The 18,522-nt window shown below is 44.9% G+C and overlaps 1 protein-coding gene across 4 annotated transcripts in view; it reads left to right on the forward strand.

The window, feature by feature from the left end:
• Positions 1–18,522, forward strand: part of LOC311046046 (ephrin type-B receptor 1-B) — a 290,954-nt gene that overhangs the window by 220,342 nt on the left and 52,090 nt on the right. For all 4 annotated transcript variants that reach the window (XM_084058145.1, XM_084058144.1, XM_084058146.1 and 1 more), the window contains exons 7-9: positions 6,352–6,514; positions 11,421–11,529; positions 13,807–13,871. In XM_084058145.1, coding sequence (XP_083914271.1) covers positions 6,352–6,514; positions 11,421–11,529; positions 13,807–13,871 — 337 coding nt within the window. The remainder of the gene's footprint in view (positions 1–6,351; positions 6,515–11,420; positions 11,530–13,806; positions 13,872–18,522) is intronic.

Consider the following 18,522-nt stretch of genomic DNA (forward strand, 5'->3'; position numbering starts at 1 on the left):
CACACACATGCACTAACACACTCCCGTCATGATCCAATAGCTGGCTCAGCTTTAAAATAGAGAGGGCAGGGGCAATTCATTTGGACAGTGTCTCACCACTGGAGAGTACTATATGAAAGGTGTGTTGGTGCAGTCTACAGATAACAGACTTAGTGCTTGGCCGGCCCGTCACACAGAAAATAGCCCACACTATCTTCAGACAACGACCAATAGAGCATATTTCATTTGCTGACGGGCCGAATCCTTGTATCTCCCGGGCGCCGAAAGTCGAGTGGTTAAGAAAAAAACACATAGTCTCTGATGCCTGACGCCAAGTCCAGGGTTCACTCCTGGGTCCAAGTCCACTCCCCGATTCTCTATCCCTGTTTTCCTGTCTCTGTTCACCGTGGACTATCAGTAAATGGCAGAAAAAAAGCCTACACATTTTTTGGCATTGCGCAAAAGTAACGAAAATAGGCGATCTACTCGTTCATTTTAACCATTAGGACCTGAAGACGATTCTACATGTCTCCTAAATCCCAACAGTATTCTGAAATACGTATGTTTCTATATCAGTGGTGTTCAATCTTTTTCATGTCAAGGACCCCCAAAATGATATGTATTTGGCCGCGGACCCCCATCTCAATATATGTCGTTCCAGGGACCCCCCGAGGCAAAGATTTGAGTTAAAAATGTTCGCTTCAAAAATATATATTCAAAGATTTGCACACATTTTCACGATTTTAAAAAAATACCAGATATACAAGCTCATAGCACTCGATGCGTTCCAGGTCTTAATGGGTTAATCATTTTTGTCACATTCCTAAGCCAATAATTTGATTACCGGCGGTCTCTCCGGCATAGGAGACTCAAAGAGTCTCCTTTGTGTCTCCTACCGGATACATTAGCATCTTTATTATTATCAAATTATTGGCTCAGGAATGTGACAAAAGCAAAACAATCTCCGTGAATTCAATGCTTCATGGAGTGTGTAATTGATAGAAAATAAGTCATTTTTTGGGGGGTGAACTACTCCTTTAAGTCTCTCTGTGGCTTTCATAAATATTTAACCAACGAAAAGTATTAACAAGGGCTTTGTGACTAAATAACACAGCGCTTTTTTTTCCCCATTTCCTGAAACATTTTTGGACATACAAGGTTTCCGGCAACGACGATTTGCTCTAAGTAACAGCATCCTTGGCAGCGTTGCCTCAGTAACATTAGGCGGATCTTATCTCGGCGAGAGCCAACTGAACACTAGCACAGAGTCGACCAGAATGCCCACGGCGCTCCCTGTCTGTCACTTCCTGGCACGGCTTTTGATTGGCCGCTCTCCCATCTGCCCTCCCACCTGCCACCATGTCTTAATTTAGCAAGTTAGGGTGTGGCGCTCCTAATCCCCATTTGACTGACAGCAGGAGAGGGCCTCTCCTGGCTGGAGGTCCACCCCTTCCCTGGCATGGTCTCTCATTGGCTGTCCCCAGATCCGCTAGCAAACCAACCGCCACCTGCTAGCTCATTTGTCAAGTGGCAGATGTATGTAGAGTGCGTGGAATATAAATCCCCTTTTGACTGGCAGCAGGAAAGGGCCACTCCTGGTCAGAGTCACCCTCAAGGGACGCTGCCCCCCCATTGGCCGAACGCCATCTGTCTGCTCACCTTCCCTCCAATCACAATCGACAGACGGGGGCGTGGCTACGGCAGGAGTGGGCCAACCCTTGCCCCTAGATGGTTCAAGTTCGCTCATCCATGCCCTTACTGGTTTTTGTATTGTTTCATTTTTTGAATGTTTCTTTCTTGAATGTGAGCTTATAGATAATCTATTTTAACTCTTTTTAGAAATACGGCTTAATGGTTTTCGGTGCTTCGTGACTTCCTTCTCCGTTAAGCCTCAGTGCTTTCAAATGTACACGTCACTGAGCAAAATTCAGGATGTTTTCTGCGACTATTTATGAGAGTATCGTATGTGCCAAAACAGTTAAGATGATAGATTGGGCTAACTCAATGGCTGGGGAAACAAAAACAACAAAAAAAACTCAACGTAAAAGATCTGTGAAATGATTAAATGCTATATAAACCAGTTACATCCTCCATTCTATTTATATGTCTCTGTCCTCCCAGAGACAGAATGGAAGCCTATGGGTGTGATGTGATGACGCCCTCCCCTCCCCATCCTGGATCATATTTGTCTTCATCAGCCACAGTGTCCAATAAGGCCTAATGTGATTGCACACATCATTATGTGTGTGTGTGTGTGTGTGGGGGGGGGGGGGGGCAGATTTCATAGCTGTGTTTACTTCGTCTGCTCAATGACGGAGCAACCGGAATGATTCAATTACACTTATCAGATTGGATAATGATTTTGGTGTGGGCCGCTTCTGCCTCGTGTCTCTTATCTTTTTCCTACCATCTTCTACCACCAGCACACCCCCGCCCTTCGTCTCTCTCTCTCTCTCTCTCTCTCCCTCTCTCCCTTACCTTGCCCATAGTCCAGTCCAGTCTTTCTTGGCATGTTTTGCAAGAGAAACACACACACACACACACACACACACACACACACACACACACACACACACACACACACACACACACACACACACACACACACACACACACACACACACACAGGGCTAATTGAAAATAGCTGATCTACAAGGTCATAACACGTTGCATTGCTGTTTAAAAAAAACATCTTGATAGAAATGTGAAAAGGCTGGAATATTTCTGAAACATTTTAAATGCACAAATCTTGTATGGGTGTCCCTGGCACAAAGTACTCTCTGATATGGGTCCATGGACAAAACGAAAAAAACACAACCCGCAAAAATACCAATATTTACAAGTGACTTCACAGAAAAACAAGCCCAAGGTTGCTAAGCGGACTTGGCAACACCAGTCGAATCACATAGAGGGATATTGTTATAGCAACTACCATGCGTGTATGAGGCGTTTTTGGTTTTGTTCTTGCATTATGAAATAGTATGTTTACCAGGCTTTGCAAAACACTACAACTGCCCTGTTTTACTGACACAAGGAGTTGTGCTCCTTCACAACCCCTCCCTCTCTCTCTCTCTCTCTTTCTCTCTCTCTCTCTCCCTCCCTCCCTCCCTCTCTCTCTATATGTCTGCGCCTAGCTATCAGCCGCCCGCAGCGGTGGGTGTAGTGTAGGTGCTGTCTTATTTTCTGGCTGTCATATTCACTCTGCGTTATGGGGAAGGTGACAGCCCTAACTAATTACTGATCCCCCATAGCAGATAGCTCCAGCAGCCTCCACACTCCACCGCAGGTAGCTGGAAGGCATGCAGGCGAGGCGAGGCGAGGCTGGCTGGATGGGTGGATGGCTGGATGGGTGGCTCCCTCTTGAGCCTGGAGACAAAACAAAAGGAAGGGGTATAGTATAGGCCTGTAGTACTCAGAGTAGGGGTGTAAACATGCCCGATCACGATGCGTCGAACCGAACGTAAGGTGGGCAATTCAACTGCATCGATTTGAAATGTTGGAATTGATTCTTTTGACCAAAATTACATTTAACCCGTTAAGACCTGGAAACGCATCTGTGTCACTTTTTCATTTGAGCTAAAAAAGCATTAATTTACACTTTGGCTATTCAAAAATAGCAGATCTACAAGCTCGTAGCGCGGCACCGAGTGCCGCGCTACGACAGTAGGCGCTTGCTTGGTGCATCGTTTTTATTGTCTATATCTCCTTACTGCTGTTTTCCAAAACTGAGTAAATCAGGTCCCCTCGTCGAACGTGTGAATTAATTCAATGTATTTTTTTGGTCAATTTTGAGTCGGATTCATGTATACAAATATTCAAATCAAATCAAATTTAATCTAACTGTGGCTTTTCATGATGCATTTTAGTCATTTCTTAAAGAATCGTAACCAAATTGAATCGTTTGTGAGGTCAGAGAGTTTACATCCCTTCAACTTCACTTTATTGTCACATCACCAGTTATAAGAAAGGGTGAAATTATGTTGTGCAAGCCTCCCACAAATTGTAGTTACGTAAGAATAGACCTTTTTCACAGCAGCCATTTTGGCATGAAATGGAAGGAGAACACAGGTGTTGCCAATGATACTAACTATGGTTTCATTCCATTCTGTAGCAGAGCCTACTTGTGTTTACCCTACCATGTCACGTCAAAACGGCTGCAGTGTAAAAGGTCTATAAGAGACACAACAGCTATCTTAATATGCACAACATTTATGGAAATGAGAAAGTATATCGCTGTTGTCAGGCAGAAACCTCTTTATCTCCATATTCTAACTTTTTGTGTTTTTTCCTAAATTAATGCCCTACTTGCACTACAGCGTCACACAAAAGCATCAAAAAATAGCAGTACGTTTTGAGCTTGTAGATCTACTACTTCTGCCATTTTTTTTTTTTAATCCTGAAAAGTACCAGTTTTGGACATACAGTATGAGGTAGGTTTCCACTAGACAGAAACAATATAGTCAAGTGCATAACTCAGAGTCAACATATTAATACGGCTATTTTATCTCAATCACATACAGTACACACAAGCATTTATGCATTCAGCACATGTACATACACACATGTATTCATGACACTTACACACCCACACAATAACACAGACACACAGACATGAGAAGATGTATGTTTTATTTGAAACGGCCAATGTTCTCATGCTGAAAACAATGCATCACACGAGAGCACAAATGAATGGAATGTCATATGGAATAATAGAACAATACCTACGCGATGCATGTTTTTGTTATTAACGCGATGCCATTTTCTGGGGGAAAAAAAAATGAAATGCTCTCTCTGTGGATGGAATTGGTCCACCGGCATAATTAAAAAGCCGGCTACTTCAGTCACCAACTGAACAAGCGCACGAAATGTTCCAACTTCCCCGCAGTAATTAAACTGCCTCTTAACGCACATCTGAGGAGACAAATATGCAACACTATTTCACTACATTACCGCTCAGACGCAGCTATTGCTCATTGTAATTCACAAGAAATGATTGCCTTTAATTATGACTTTGTAAGTATGAATGGGGGATACTGTGTGTGTGTGTGTGTTGGGGGGGGGGCTTCAAAGGGGGTGCAACTTCGCATGTATGATTCATCGGCAGACATTCAAACCTATAAAATAAAATGGGGGGGGGGGCATCTCCATTGCTGCATGTGAAATGGTTGTTCTGCTGTAAAACAGAGCCAGTGAAACCCCAGGCTTACTGGTGTTAAGATCAATTCTCCCTCTCTCTCTCTCTCTCTCTGCCTCTGCTCTGCTCTGCTCTGCTCTTTATCCACTTACTCGTTCTCTTTTCTCTTGTCTGTTGTTGACGTAGGCTGTCTGTCGATGTGAGTTGTCTGTCATGGTGGACTATCTGTCGGTGTGGGCTGTCGGATGTGCGTGCCAGCAGCTCTCTCTGTCTCAATTTTGAAATTCAATTCAATGAAAAATGTTGGTCTTTCTCCCAAAAGCTGATTCACTGAACTCAAAGTGCTCTATGAGGGTAAAAAATGTTATGCTCTCAGAATGGACCCGATATACTCCCAAAATGGGTGGGTCCATTTCATACTCTGAGGTAAATTAAAGCCGTATTAATCCAGAACTTATTTTAATGACTAAAACATTATTTTAACCAATCTCTATGGTGGGGTATCGTGACGTCCCTGCCCCTCTGCCTCACTGTTGGCTAGCCGGCAGCCCTTGGTGTGATTGCCAGGCCGTCATTCGAACTGATTGCAGCTGAGTTTATGGGTTTGGGCGGAGTATATAACAACCTCTCATTGAAATCTCTTGATCTCTCTTTTTCCTCTCCTGAGGCAGGTCCTGTCTAGGCTCCTACCTGGCCTGATTGGGGCTTAACCCTTTGGTTTTGTTTGAGTTTCACCTCTTTATCCAACACTCTCACACAGCACATTCCACACATCCACACACTGCAGACACGACTTATTCATACCAGTTCATGTTTTAGCTTATTGCCTCATTTCTTTAATTTTGGTCAAGTGAATGAAGTAAAAACGTTAGACTTGTGTGTGGACTCTCTTATTTTGCCATGTTATACACTTAGCACATGCTAATGCTAATACCATATAACTTCCCATTGATACATAGGTAGGACACCTGCTGGTTAGCACAAGTAGCACTGCTTCGGGTCATACGTGCATTATCTCCAATGAGGGCAGTGAGAGAGTTAATGTTAGTGTACATTATCATTAAAATCGTAGTGTTTGGGGGGACTCACTTGCAATACCCTCACGACCCACCAGTGGGGCCGCAGCCTTAGAATCACTGATCTCTTCCATCCCGCGTTATCCTTGTCCTCCAACGTCCTCTCAGTGTGTTTCTGTCCCGTCTCTAACCCCCCCGGTTCCTGTGTTTGTCTCCCATCAGGACCACGCAGAGATCAACTCCACCATGCTGCGGAGCCAGACCAACACGGCGCGCGTGGAGGGCCTCCGGCCGGGCACCGTCTACGTGGTGCAGGTGCGCGCACGGACCGTGGCCGGCTTTGGCAAATACAGCAGCAAGATGTGCTTCCAAACGCTCACAGATGGTAAGGAATGGCGGCAGCCAGGAGAAACTATATGCTCACTTTCTTTCTGTATTTTGCCTTCTTTTTCTACTCATTTATGCTCGTGCAACGTGGCGCGTTTCTGAGCTTGTCGACCTGCAGTACGACGAAGATTAAATCGGACTTATGTCCGCCTCTGTGATTACTTAGTGAGCAGGGAAGGAGTCAAACAGTAACGATTGTTTGATTGTAGTTTCATTGCTACCGCTAAATCCATTTTATGTTCGGGGGCCGACCAGCTTTGGCCGGGCGGTGTGTGTGTGTGTGTGTGTGTGTGTGTGTGTGTGTGTGTGTGTGTGTGTGTGTGTGTGTGTGTGTGTGTGTGTGTGTGTGTGTGTGTGTGTGTGTGTGTGTGTGTGCTCGTGTGCGCGCGCGACGGTTTGAGTACACGTAACGTGCCGAGTGTCTTCTGGTTGTAAAACTAGATTTGCCCCGATCCAAAATGCTTAGCTAATTGGGTTTTCCCTTTCTCTCTCCCAGTCCTTCTGTTGCTGGTGTGCCATCCCAGAATGCATAGCTGTGATTAGTGGTTGATGTGATTAATTATTCGCCATGCGGGGGCGGGCGTGGGGTGTTAGAGAAGGGGGGACTGTAGGGAGGGGCTGTAAACACCTGCTACTCTGGCAATATGAATGTACATCTTATGTACCTGTGGGAGAGAGTTTGTTTGTGAGGTAGCACATTATTTACATTTCATCATATGACCGTGTCACTTCAACTTTTTAGTTGAAAATCACTTCTTTTGGACTTGTTTGGTGAAGTATAAATCAGGCTTTGGGTTACTACATGCTTCAGGCACCCTCTGCCGCACCAAGGCCTCGGTACCAGGGTTGCCAGATCTGCTTATTATAATTTCCCCGCAAGATTTTATTTGAAAATAGCCGATCTACAAGCTCACAACGCGTCGCATCGCGACGCGTTGTGAGCTTGTAGATCTGCTATTTTCAGATAGCTGATGTATATGTTAAAGTGCACATGTGGCCCATAGTCGCTTCTTTTGGGCTGGTTTTCCTAGACCTGGTTGCTTGTTTCTCTCACAGAATCTGGCAACACTGCTCGGTACAGGCCAGCTGTCACGATGGTACTAAAATTACCTTTACGGTGATGGATTTAATGTTTGTCTAAGCCTGCAAATAATGCCTTTTTATACCTGTATACCACTTTGCGACAAACATAACATACGGCTGTATTGTAAAATGTTTGCAGCGTTGCCCCCCTGCTTTGCTCTTTTGAGCAAACAGATCAATACTTCAAAAGCAGGAGTGATGTGGCCGCGTCGCGTCGAAGCTAATGGAGACGAACGTAACGACCGCGTGTAAGAGGACGGGTGTGTCGTCTGATGAGCCGAGCGGCGGTGATGTGGAGGGCGGGGGAAGGCGAGCAGGATTGTAATGATAATATTAATGATGAGGATGATGATGCTGATGATGATCGGTGTGGCTATTTACCGATGTGGAGCAGATGTACCCGCTGTATTCCTGGACCCTCTGGACCCTCGCCTCTCCCTCTTTGGTTGTTAATTATCTCTCTCTCTCTCTCTCTCTCTCTCACACACACACACACACACGTGGGCACGCACACATGAGCACGCGCTCACACAAACACTGCCTAGGGTTCATCCGTTGGCTCACTGCCACAGCACGACGTTCGTCAAGGCAATTAGCAGCAGACGCTCAGAGAGGGAGAACATCACCCCCCCACACACACACACACACACACACACACACACACACACACACACACACACACACACACACACACACACACACACACACACACACACACTGTCCCAACCGACCTGTCACCTTCTTATTTCATGCTGTCCCCTCCTTCCCCTTCTCTATCTTTTACCCTCACAATATCCAGCACTTTTCATCAAACCACGCACGCGCGCACACACACACACACACACACACACACACACACACACACACACACACACACACACACACACACACACACACACACACACACACACACACACACACACACACACGCATATCCTTAACCTCTGAATCCCTATTACTTACCCAAAAACTAGCCCTAACCTTACTGTAACTCCTAACCCTCAACCTACACAGTATCCCCTATAAATGCATAATGCTAACTGAATATTTTTATAATTGTAACCTAAACTCAAAAAATATCTTTTTAACCATAATAATCACCCTTTTCCTCATGGGGACCACAACAATGTCTCCACAAGGTCATTTTTGTCTAGTGTGGACATAAAACCACAAAGACAATAAAACATGGCACACGTGCATGCACACGCACACATTTACCAGAGGGATTTGATTGGCAGATGAGATGAGAAAGAGGTGATTGCCTATCAGTGAAGTGACTGATGTCACATGTCCTCCCCTCTCCTAATAGGCCAAGGCATTGAGTGCTAACTGGTGGTAATTGGGGTGGCTATTTACCACTGAGGGGTAGGCATGTGATTTCTGTCTGTCAGCCAAATCACAATGCCTTTGGGAGACAGGGAAGATTTATCCGGACCTTGCGCACCTATGCATAAAAAAACAAGATATTTAAAAAATGTAGGTTGCTTATTTCTCTCACTAAACATGGCAATGTTTTTAGATCCCATATGGTTGCTTATTTCTCTCACTAAACATGGCAATGTTGAAAGGCCAAATGAGGAACAGCGCCACAGTTCATAGAGTTACATACAGTGGCCGAACACAGTATTGTGGGTCGTCTTTAGATCCCATATTCTGAGAGGACAGTGAGCCCTGATGAAAAAGTCACGACTGGCAAAGAAAGTCAGGACTAGCGAGAGATATAGACCAGGTTTTGCGACCTGGTAAAAAAAGAACCTGTGAACACGAGTCAGCGGAACATCGCCGCTCGCAATGTCTGCTTGAAAACGCACCTGATAAACTTTCCGCGTTCTGAAAGAGCGAGCGATTCCTGTCACATTTAGTTCTCCTCAGATGGGCCGGGCTCTCAGCCTTGCTCCAGAAGATGCATTCCTTCTTCCTTTATCTACTTTTAATCCAATAGACCCCGCTCAATGTGGCGGGGACTGGATTTTAAAAGCTGCACTGATTTGCCCGCGGTGTGCTAAATCTTTGCGAAAGGACGCCTCCGCTCTAACGCTACAGCAGACGCCATGCAGCGTCAAAGTGGGAGGGGAGGAGGGGGAAGACGGGGGCGCACAAAAAAAGACGCGTGAGGGGTTCCAGAGTTGCAGTGTTTCTTTAGTGCCTAGTCACTTAACCCATTCAATCCCAGGAACGCATCTGTGTCATTTTAGATTTGAGCTACAGCCATTATTTTATACTTTGGCTATTCAAAAATAGCAGATATACAAGCTCATAGCGCGGCACCGAGTGCCGCGCTATGAGCTTGTATATCTGCTATTTTTGAAAAATCGTGAAAATGTGTGCAAAAAATGTAATTCATATCTTTTTTAACACATTGGGTGCCAGTTTTTTTTTAAAACAGAGTACACTGAGTGCCAGGTTTTTAACCATTTTTGAGGAGCCGAGATACAGGCTTTTGAAGTCATAAGTTAACCAGGAAGTGGATTGGAGTCCTCCTGGTGCTGTGAAGGAAAAAAATATATTATATACGGTTTTACACACAATAGCAATAGCGGATCTACAAGTTCATAGCGCGGCACTCGGTGCCGCGCTATGAGCTTGTAGATCTGACATTTTTTGAGACATCTAAAATGACAGAGATGCTTTCCCGGATCGAAGGGGTTAAGTAGTCCTGTGTAACTGCCACTACTCTACGCTGTGTGTGTGTCCGTGCGTGCGAGCGTATGTGCGTGCGTGCGTGCGTGCGTGTGTGCGTGACTGGCAGAGGGTGACTGCTGTTTGAACGCCATCAACGGAACATTCCAACGCGTACTTTCATGTCTGCTCACTGTGACAGGGAGGATTAGCCATGGTGACAGAGGAAGAGCTGAGAAGGCCCTCGTTTCTCTTTCTCTTCTCCCCCCCCAGTATATGTATAGCACTCCGCTTGTCTCTCTCTCTCTCTCTCTCTCTCTCTCTCTCTCTCTCTCCGCTCTCTCTCTCCCTTTTGTGCGCCCACCGGTTTATCAAATGCAGGCTGTCAGTTGTCCTCGCCAAAGCTCATTGGATTTCACTCAGCGTCTCTGTGTGTTTTTTCTTTATCCTCAGGTACACCTGGTCTAGCCGCCGTGTCCTGTCTCTCTCTCTCTCTCTCTCTCTCTCTCTCTCTCTCTCTCTCTCTCTCTCTCTCTCTCTCCCCTCTCCTCCCTCGCTCTCCCACTTTATCTCTGTGATCACATGTTTCTTCTCGCTCCATTCGCTGTCCTACTTTCGCGCCCCCTTACCTGCACCTTTCTTACTGTGTGTGTGTGTGTGTGTGTGTGTGTGTGTGTGTGTGTGTGTGTGTGTGTGTGTGTGTGTGTGTGTGTGTGTGTGTGTGTGTGTGTGTGTGTGTGTGTGTGTGTGTGTGTGTGTGTGTACAATATACTTGTGGGACCAAATCTCCCCGCAAGTATATATAGTAGAATTTGAGAAATAGACATTGTGAGGGCAATTTTCATGGTCTTCACAAGAGAAATGGTTGATTAACGTAAAACGTTGATGTCCTAACAAGTATAGTAATGCAAACTGTGTGTGTGTGTGTGTGTGTGTGTGTGTGTGTGTGTGTGTGTGTGTGTGTGCTACAATATACTTGTGGGACCAAATTTCCCCCACAAGTATATAGTAGTAGAATTTGAGAAATAGACATTGTGAGGGCAATTTTCATGGTCTTCACAAGAGAAATGGTTGATTCATGTAAAATGTTGATGTCCTAACAAGTATAGTAATGCAAACTGTGTGTCTGTTTGTTTGTGTGTGTGCGTGTGTGTGTGTGCGTGTGCGTGTGTGTATGTATGTGCGTGTGTGTGTGTGTGCAGATGACTTCAAGTCAGAACTGAGAGAACAGCTCCCTCTGATTGCTGGCTCGGCGGCAGCAGGGGTGGTCTTCATCGTGTCTCTGGTGGCCATCTCCATCGTCTGCAGCAGGTAGGTCACATCTTCCTACTTCAGTGTGATGTGTGATTGCAGTGTTCTACTCTTGGTGAGGACATCATGCCCGACAGGCACAACTGATTCTTATTGTTGTGCTCAAACCATCTTCCAACACAAGGCAGAGCAGCTGTTGATTTTTTTTTCTAAGGTTTCATACTGATAAAGGAACGTGGTTGGAGAGTTGATGATAAAGTTAACTGATAAAAAAGTTCAAGCCGACTGCTGAGTCAGAGCTCACATGCTTTATTTTTTTATTATTTTCCATGTTTTTCTTGTGATTCAAATCAAATGTTGTACCTGTAGCACGTTCCATTATTCATTTGCAATGTTTTATGAAATACATCAATTCAAAGCATAACTTATTCACCGGCTTATTTATATATGCTCTGTGCACTTTTTACATTTTCTAACCACATCAATGTTATTATTGACCTGGTTCTCTGGACAATGAATACACCCCGATTCAGCTTCGGCTCCCAGTCTCATAACGGCGTCCTGCTCGCTCGAAGCTCTGTCTGCATAGGACAGCTCTGGTCTGTGCTTTCCATTGCCAAGACGCTGGTCATCGCCCTTAGCGTCGCTCTGAGCGACCCTTCAGTTTACACAATAACTTAAAGGATGACTTCACCCATTTCAACCTATCTTCATATAATTGCTCCACACTAATGCTCATGTTAAAATGGTAAAAAAAAAATCTACTGTGTCTCATAGGAGGGCTGTGGACAGTCCAGAAACCTGTCTACCAGTGACATCATCGTTAGGCAGGATTTTTTTTCCAACAAGATTTCAAATGATTGCATTGCAACTTTCCAGGAATAGAAAGCCTGCAGTTTCTATTAGCTTGCATTCCCCATCGATGACGTCACTGGTAGACGGGATTCTGAACTGTCCACAGCCCTCCTCTGAGACACAGGCCGAGTAGATTTTTTACCATTTTTATCATGAGCATTAGTGAGGACTAATTATATGAAGATAGGTTGAAAATGGGTGAAGTTATCCTTTAACAAACTTAACTTTCAGGTTCCTAATAATGTCTTTGTATAGCGTATTGTAGAGTATCCTAAGAAATGATTGACTCTGTACATAACTGTTGGCTCATTTTTCAGAAGGTGGCATACCTGTTTCCTGTTCCAGTTCATTTTCCCATATCGTCTGATTTGCCTGGCAGTAGGCTTGAACCGGAAACACAAGTGACACCTTTATGTGAATCAAACGAAGCCATGAGAAAACGAACTCGAGACTTGAACAGGAAGCAAGTATGCCACCTTGACTGGGTCTCCAGTTATGCACAGAGCCTATCCCTCTTGCTAACACTCCACTATGTGGTGTATAGTGCCTCACGGAATTCCCGTCTTCTACCCGTCTCTCACACTGTAAATCCTTCCAAGCTGAAACTTGTCAATCATTTTAACAGTTCCCAGAACAGTCAATCTCATGACATCACACAGGCAGCCCACATGCCCGCTTTGAGACCATGACACATCATATTAGAATGTCACACCAACCGTACTCACAAAACTGTGAAACTCATGGGATCTTCTTTCATTATTATCCGATGAATGATCAATGCAGCCATGAATCTGACGTTTTTACATAAAATCTTCACAAAATGCGGTTCAGGTTAGAAAAATAAAACCGACTGAACTTAACATTCACATCCTCCGACCACAAATAGACACTACACGAGTTTTGCAACACGTTTGAGCACTTTAGCAATGCAAAAGCATCTCCCGAGAAAAGGCAGTAGATTTGAAGGGAAGGGAAGCTGGGTCCGTGTAGTGAGAATATTCCACATTTTCTGGATGAATATACAATTTTACAGATAACCATATTTGACCTTGTTAACAAATTTTAGGCAATTACATTTTCCAACCCGCTTATGTCACATTGGCACGTTCCCACCTTTCCCTTCCCTCTCTCCTCTCTATGAAGTATGAAAGTTGAACGTTTCCGCAGTAGTGTGTGCGACATTAAGCCCCGGTGGCTAAGTGCTCATCAAACGTTGCCGGGGCGCTTTTGATGCTGCGGCGAAAAGAGATGAATAGCATAGAGATCCTATCACGGTCTAATTAAAAAATCTGCTCATTTTCATAAACTTCATTTGCCACTGCTAACCCACTGCAACTGATTCAATTTGGGCCGGGTCATTTTTTGGGCCTCGCCGACGAGACACGCAGACAGCAATACCTCATTTACACTTTCACTTCATCCCCGTCAAACCTCTCTCTCTCTCTCTCTCTCTCTCTCTCTCTCTCTCTCTCTCTCTGTTAGGAAAAGGGCATACACTAAGGAGGCCGTCTACAGTGACAAGCTGCAGCACTACAGCACGGGGAGAGGTGAGTCTCGGCCCTAAACAGCCCCTAATCTTTAGCTGATGATCTGGACTCCAACCGTCTGTAGCCTGTACCCCACTGCCTAATGTGTGGGATATTGCTCTATAGTGATAGAGTTAAAGCCCACTTGAACCCTTTAGCCAAAACAGTCTGTTTAACCACTTTCGATGGTGTCCCTATCTTGGCCATGGCATTATAGGCAAACATTAAAAAAAATGTCCAGTCAGTCAGTCAGTCAATCCATCCAAGCAATAATAAAAATAATATGTTGTATTATTATTAATTATTATTATAAAAAGAAAAAATCTAAAATGTTCAAACAAAATCTGTTTTTATGTAAAAGAAAAAAATAGGGGAAATAGCAGATCTACAAGCTCACAACACACCAATATGTGACGTTTGTGAGCTTATACTGTAGATCTTCTATTTTCCCTTTTATAAACGTTTGAAAGTTTCAAATGAATAAGGGGTCGGGTAAAGAAGGGTAGCTGGCAGGCTTGTAAATGGATTGATGTAAATGGCATTTTCTTTCCTACGCCCTGCAGTGACATTGATTGACAGTCATCTCTCACTTCTGGAATTTAGCTGTGATTGAGCCATGGTTTTAGCACTCGCAGGGCACTGACTGATGAGGCGCTGTAGCCTAGACACACACACACACACACACACACACACACACACACACACACACACACACACACACACACACACACACACACACACACACGCATAAATGCACACATAAATGCACACACATACTTACCCATCCACCAATGTACACATGCACGCAGGCAGAGAGAAAGAGAGAGAGTGTGTGTGTGTGTGTGTGTGTGTGTGTGTGTGTGTGTGTGTGTGTGTGTGTGTGTGTGTGTGTGTGTGTGTGTGTGTGTGTGTGTGTGTGTGTGTGTGTGTGTGTTTGAGTGTGAGCGCGCACGTGTTTGTGTGTGCGTGCGTGTGTGCGTGCGCGTGTGTGCAAATGAAAGCCCTCTGTACTGCCGACCTGGCAGTCTGAAAAGGGCTCACTCGAGGGGATAGAGTTTTGTCAGGCCTGACACAGCAAAGCATTTCAACACGGTTACTTTGTGTCACGGCTACAGCGGTGGCAGCCGGGAGCTCATTAAAAACGCTGCGGGCGGAAAGGGAAAAACGCCTCTGCCTTCTCTGCGGCAACTCTCAGAAGAGCCGTTCTGTCGCCGCGGCTATCTTTGGGAGAAAAGCCCAAATGTAATTAACATAAGTGGGGAATAACAAACAAAAGACGTGGGACGGCTAACAGCGCTAATCATCAAACGAGCCACTTTGGAGTGGAGAGGAAATAAAACGGGGCGAGAAGCGGTTCCTATTCACAGGTTCACTCCTTCAGCTCTCTCATGACGCCCGGAAGCCGCCGCGTACTGTAATGGCCCGCAGAGCATTGTTGTTTTTTTTTCACCCCTCTCTTCTCGCAAAGATTTGACTGACAGTTTTGTAATTACAGTATTCAGCGCGACAATAAAGCGCCGAGCAGGGGCACTTTGCCAATTGTTTTGGGTGGAACACCAAAGACGTGCTGCCGGCTTTTCTCCCAGCTGCCTACAACAGCCCGGGCTGTCGCCGCCGCCGCACGCGTCACCAGCGATGTCTGCACAGATTACAAGTGATGACTCTGTGGATCAGCTTATCGCCATGTGACACGCTTCCACAACCTAATTAGAGGAGTCTGTCCAAATGGCCGCTAACATGGATGGATGTCAGGGGCCTGAAACACTGTATACCGGCACCGTGAAATAATACGCACGTGCAGAGGGGGCTTCGCCAGTAAAATCCTTGAGCGTTAACCACTTGAGCCCTATTTTATACTTTGTCATTTTGTCTGATATTCAACAAAAAAAATCGCCTATAATGACATGCCCCAAGTTAGGTACACTAGAATGAAAGTGCTTAGTGACTGTAGAAATGGGCCTTTTTAGGTACATTTTTTACACTTTTGTATTTGCTGTGTGTGTGTGTGTGCGCATGCACGCTTACGTGTGTGGGGGTGTAAAGAGGTGGCGCTCCAGCAAAGGAGATGTGATTTGTTTTCGTTTTGTTTTTACTTACCTCCACAATTTTGTCGTTATGCCAATTGAATCCTCCCCACACACATTTCTGTGTTGTCACTGCTGTTGTATCCTACTGACTCACCTGCCAGTGAGGAAACTCCACCGGGAGGACATAGAGCCTTCGTTCTACTCCTCCCGCCCAACACTCCCTGCTGACAGGTGCCGCCCCCAGCCCGTAGGAATACATGCAGGGACATCCTCCCCGCCCGGCTTCCCTCCCCCGAACACGGGCCAATTGTGTTCGTACAGATAGACGCTCGACAAAGCCGGATGCACCGCGGTGGCTTCGAACCCGCAACCTCCGCGCTGGTGTGCAGAAACTATACCACTGCGCCACCCGTGCGCCCAAGGAGTTGAGATTTGAATAGGCTCTATGCACAGCAGCCATTTTTGGAGAGAAATTGTCCCTCTTCTTACTTCCTTCACAGGTTTTGCCAATGATACTAATGAAGGCTTTGTTCCATTTCATGTAGCACAGTGGTTCTCAAACTTTTAATTTCAAGGACCCCCCATAACTGAGTGTACAACTGAGTGTACAAATGGTATGCACAATAGACCCCTTAACAGATGACGTCACACTGATAAGAACCAGTATGCGTGCAACCAGTATGCGTGCAATGAAACCCATTCTATCAGGTCTCGCTAGGACGCGCCTCACTAGCCAACACACAAGAGGGGGTTGGGGTGTGCTGAAACCAGCGCACCCCGAAACAACAGGTTGAGAATTGATTGCGTGAAACAATCACCTGTGCATCCAGTCTCAATGTTGGTAAACAAATAATTGGTCTATATCAACACCCTGACTCTGTTTGACCAGAATGGAACAGAGCCTTCATTAGTATCATTGGTAACACCTGTGAAGCGAGCAGATGCCCAATTTCCTATTCCTATTTGCCTATTAATTAATGAATTCATCAGCTCATGCTTGTAAAGCAGGGTGAAACGGGCTCACGCGACATCGTGTGTGCATGTCGACATTCATCGTTCATACAGTCAACACTGAGACGATGTGGCATGCACCCCACGTATTTCACATTCAACATCTTCTGTTAAAACCCAATTTCAGTCAGACACTGTCGTAAAGGTGAAACCATTTATTGCGACGACACGGCATTGAATTCGGCGGCGTGGCTCTATAGATCTCCTTCTGTGATACAGAATAATCTGCGCAAAGCATGACCCAGACTCTGAGATCACAATCCTGAGGCAGAGGCTAAAGATACAGTTATTACATTGACGTGAGAATAGGCTTAAAACCAGTGGTGTAAAGTAACTAAGCACATTTACTCTAGTACTGTACTTAAGTACAATTTTGAGGTACTTTTACTTTACCGGAGTGTTTCCAATTGTCTATACTTTTACTTCTACTCCACTACATCTCATGCAGAGGCAAATATTGTATTTTACTCCACTACAATTATTTGAAAACTTTAGTAGTTACTTTGCAGATATACATTATTACATTATATAACATACATTAACCACTTTAGCTCTATTTCATACATAAGCTATTTGAAAATAGCCAATCTACTGTACAAGCTCACAACGCGTCGCATCGCGACGCGTTGTGAGCTTGTAGATCTGCTATTTTCAAACATTTTAGTACTTTTACTCTCTACTTTTACTCTCTAGTACATTTTGATACCAATACTTTTGTACTTTTACTCAAGTCAATTTTGAATTCCTGACTTTTACTTGTAACAGAGTATTTCTACAATGCAGTATTCATACCTTTACTTAAGTAAAACATTTGATTACGTTTTCCACCACTGCTTAAAACCCCACATGGCAGCACACAAAGATAAACAGAAATTAAAAGAACACGATACAATACATATATGAACCCACATTAAATGACATGCTGACACAGTCAAGACCTAAACGCCTCTACAGGAGGGGGCTGGGGAGGTGGAGGGAGTTTGATGAGCTGTCATTTTGTGGTAGCAGCAGCAGAGAGACGTGGAGAACGTAATGGTATGTCAGTCTGCTTAAATAGAACTCGTAGATTGAACCATTATAGTGTGATTGGAGGCTGTGTGTGTGTGTGGGTATAGAACCAGCTTGACTTCGGTGCCTGCCTGAACCACGGTGATGCTCCATGCATTGATTCCCTTTTCTACTAAAATATCTCATACACATCAATACCAGCTCCATCAGCATGTCAGCATGGACTCATTAACAGACACCACCTTACATCCCTAAAGCTTCATTTATAGTCCATCACGTGACGGTGTCCCTTGCCGATTGATTGGCGACTAATTTCCAATCTTAACTTGTCGTGATGTGAGGCGTTGTCAGTTATTGCCGGCAATCGACACCATCATGCTATGGAGTATAAATTAGGCTTAGGTCTTTAACCACATTCCCTAGTCTGATGGGAACATTCAGCGAAAATAGCATATCTGCACGTTCACAGCATGTTGCAATGTGACGCGTTGTGAGCTTATGCCTATTCTTGGCAAAGATAATTAGTGCAGTAGAGCAAAAACAGGAAGGGTCCTAGTATAGAGCCCTTGGGGATTCGGTCAAATGAGTATAGGGTTTAAGTGGTTAATCATACTCCGTTTTATGCT

Source organism: Gymnoscopelus microlampas (assembly GCF_963454915.1).
Source record: "Gymnoscopelus microlampas genome assembly, chromosome: 5".
Classification (NCBI taxonomy): domain Eukaryota; kingdom Metazoa; phylum Chordata; class Actinopteri; order Myctophiformes; family Myctophidae; genus Gymnoscopelus; species Gymnoscopelus microlampas.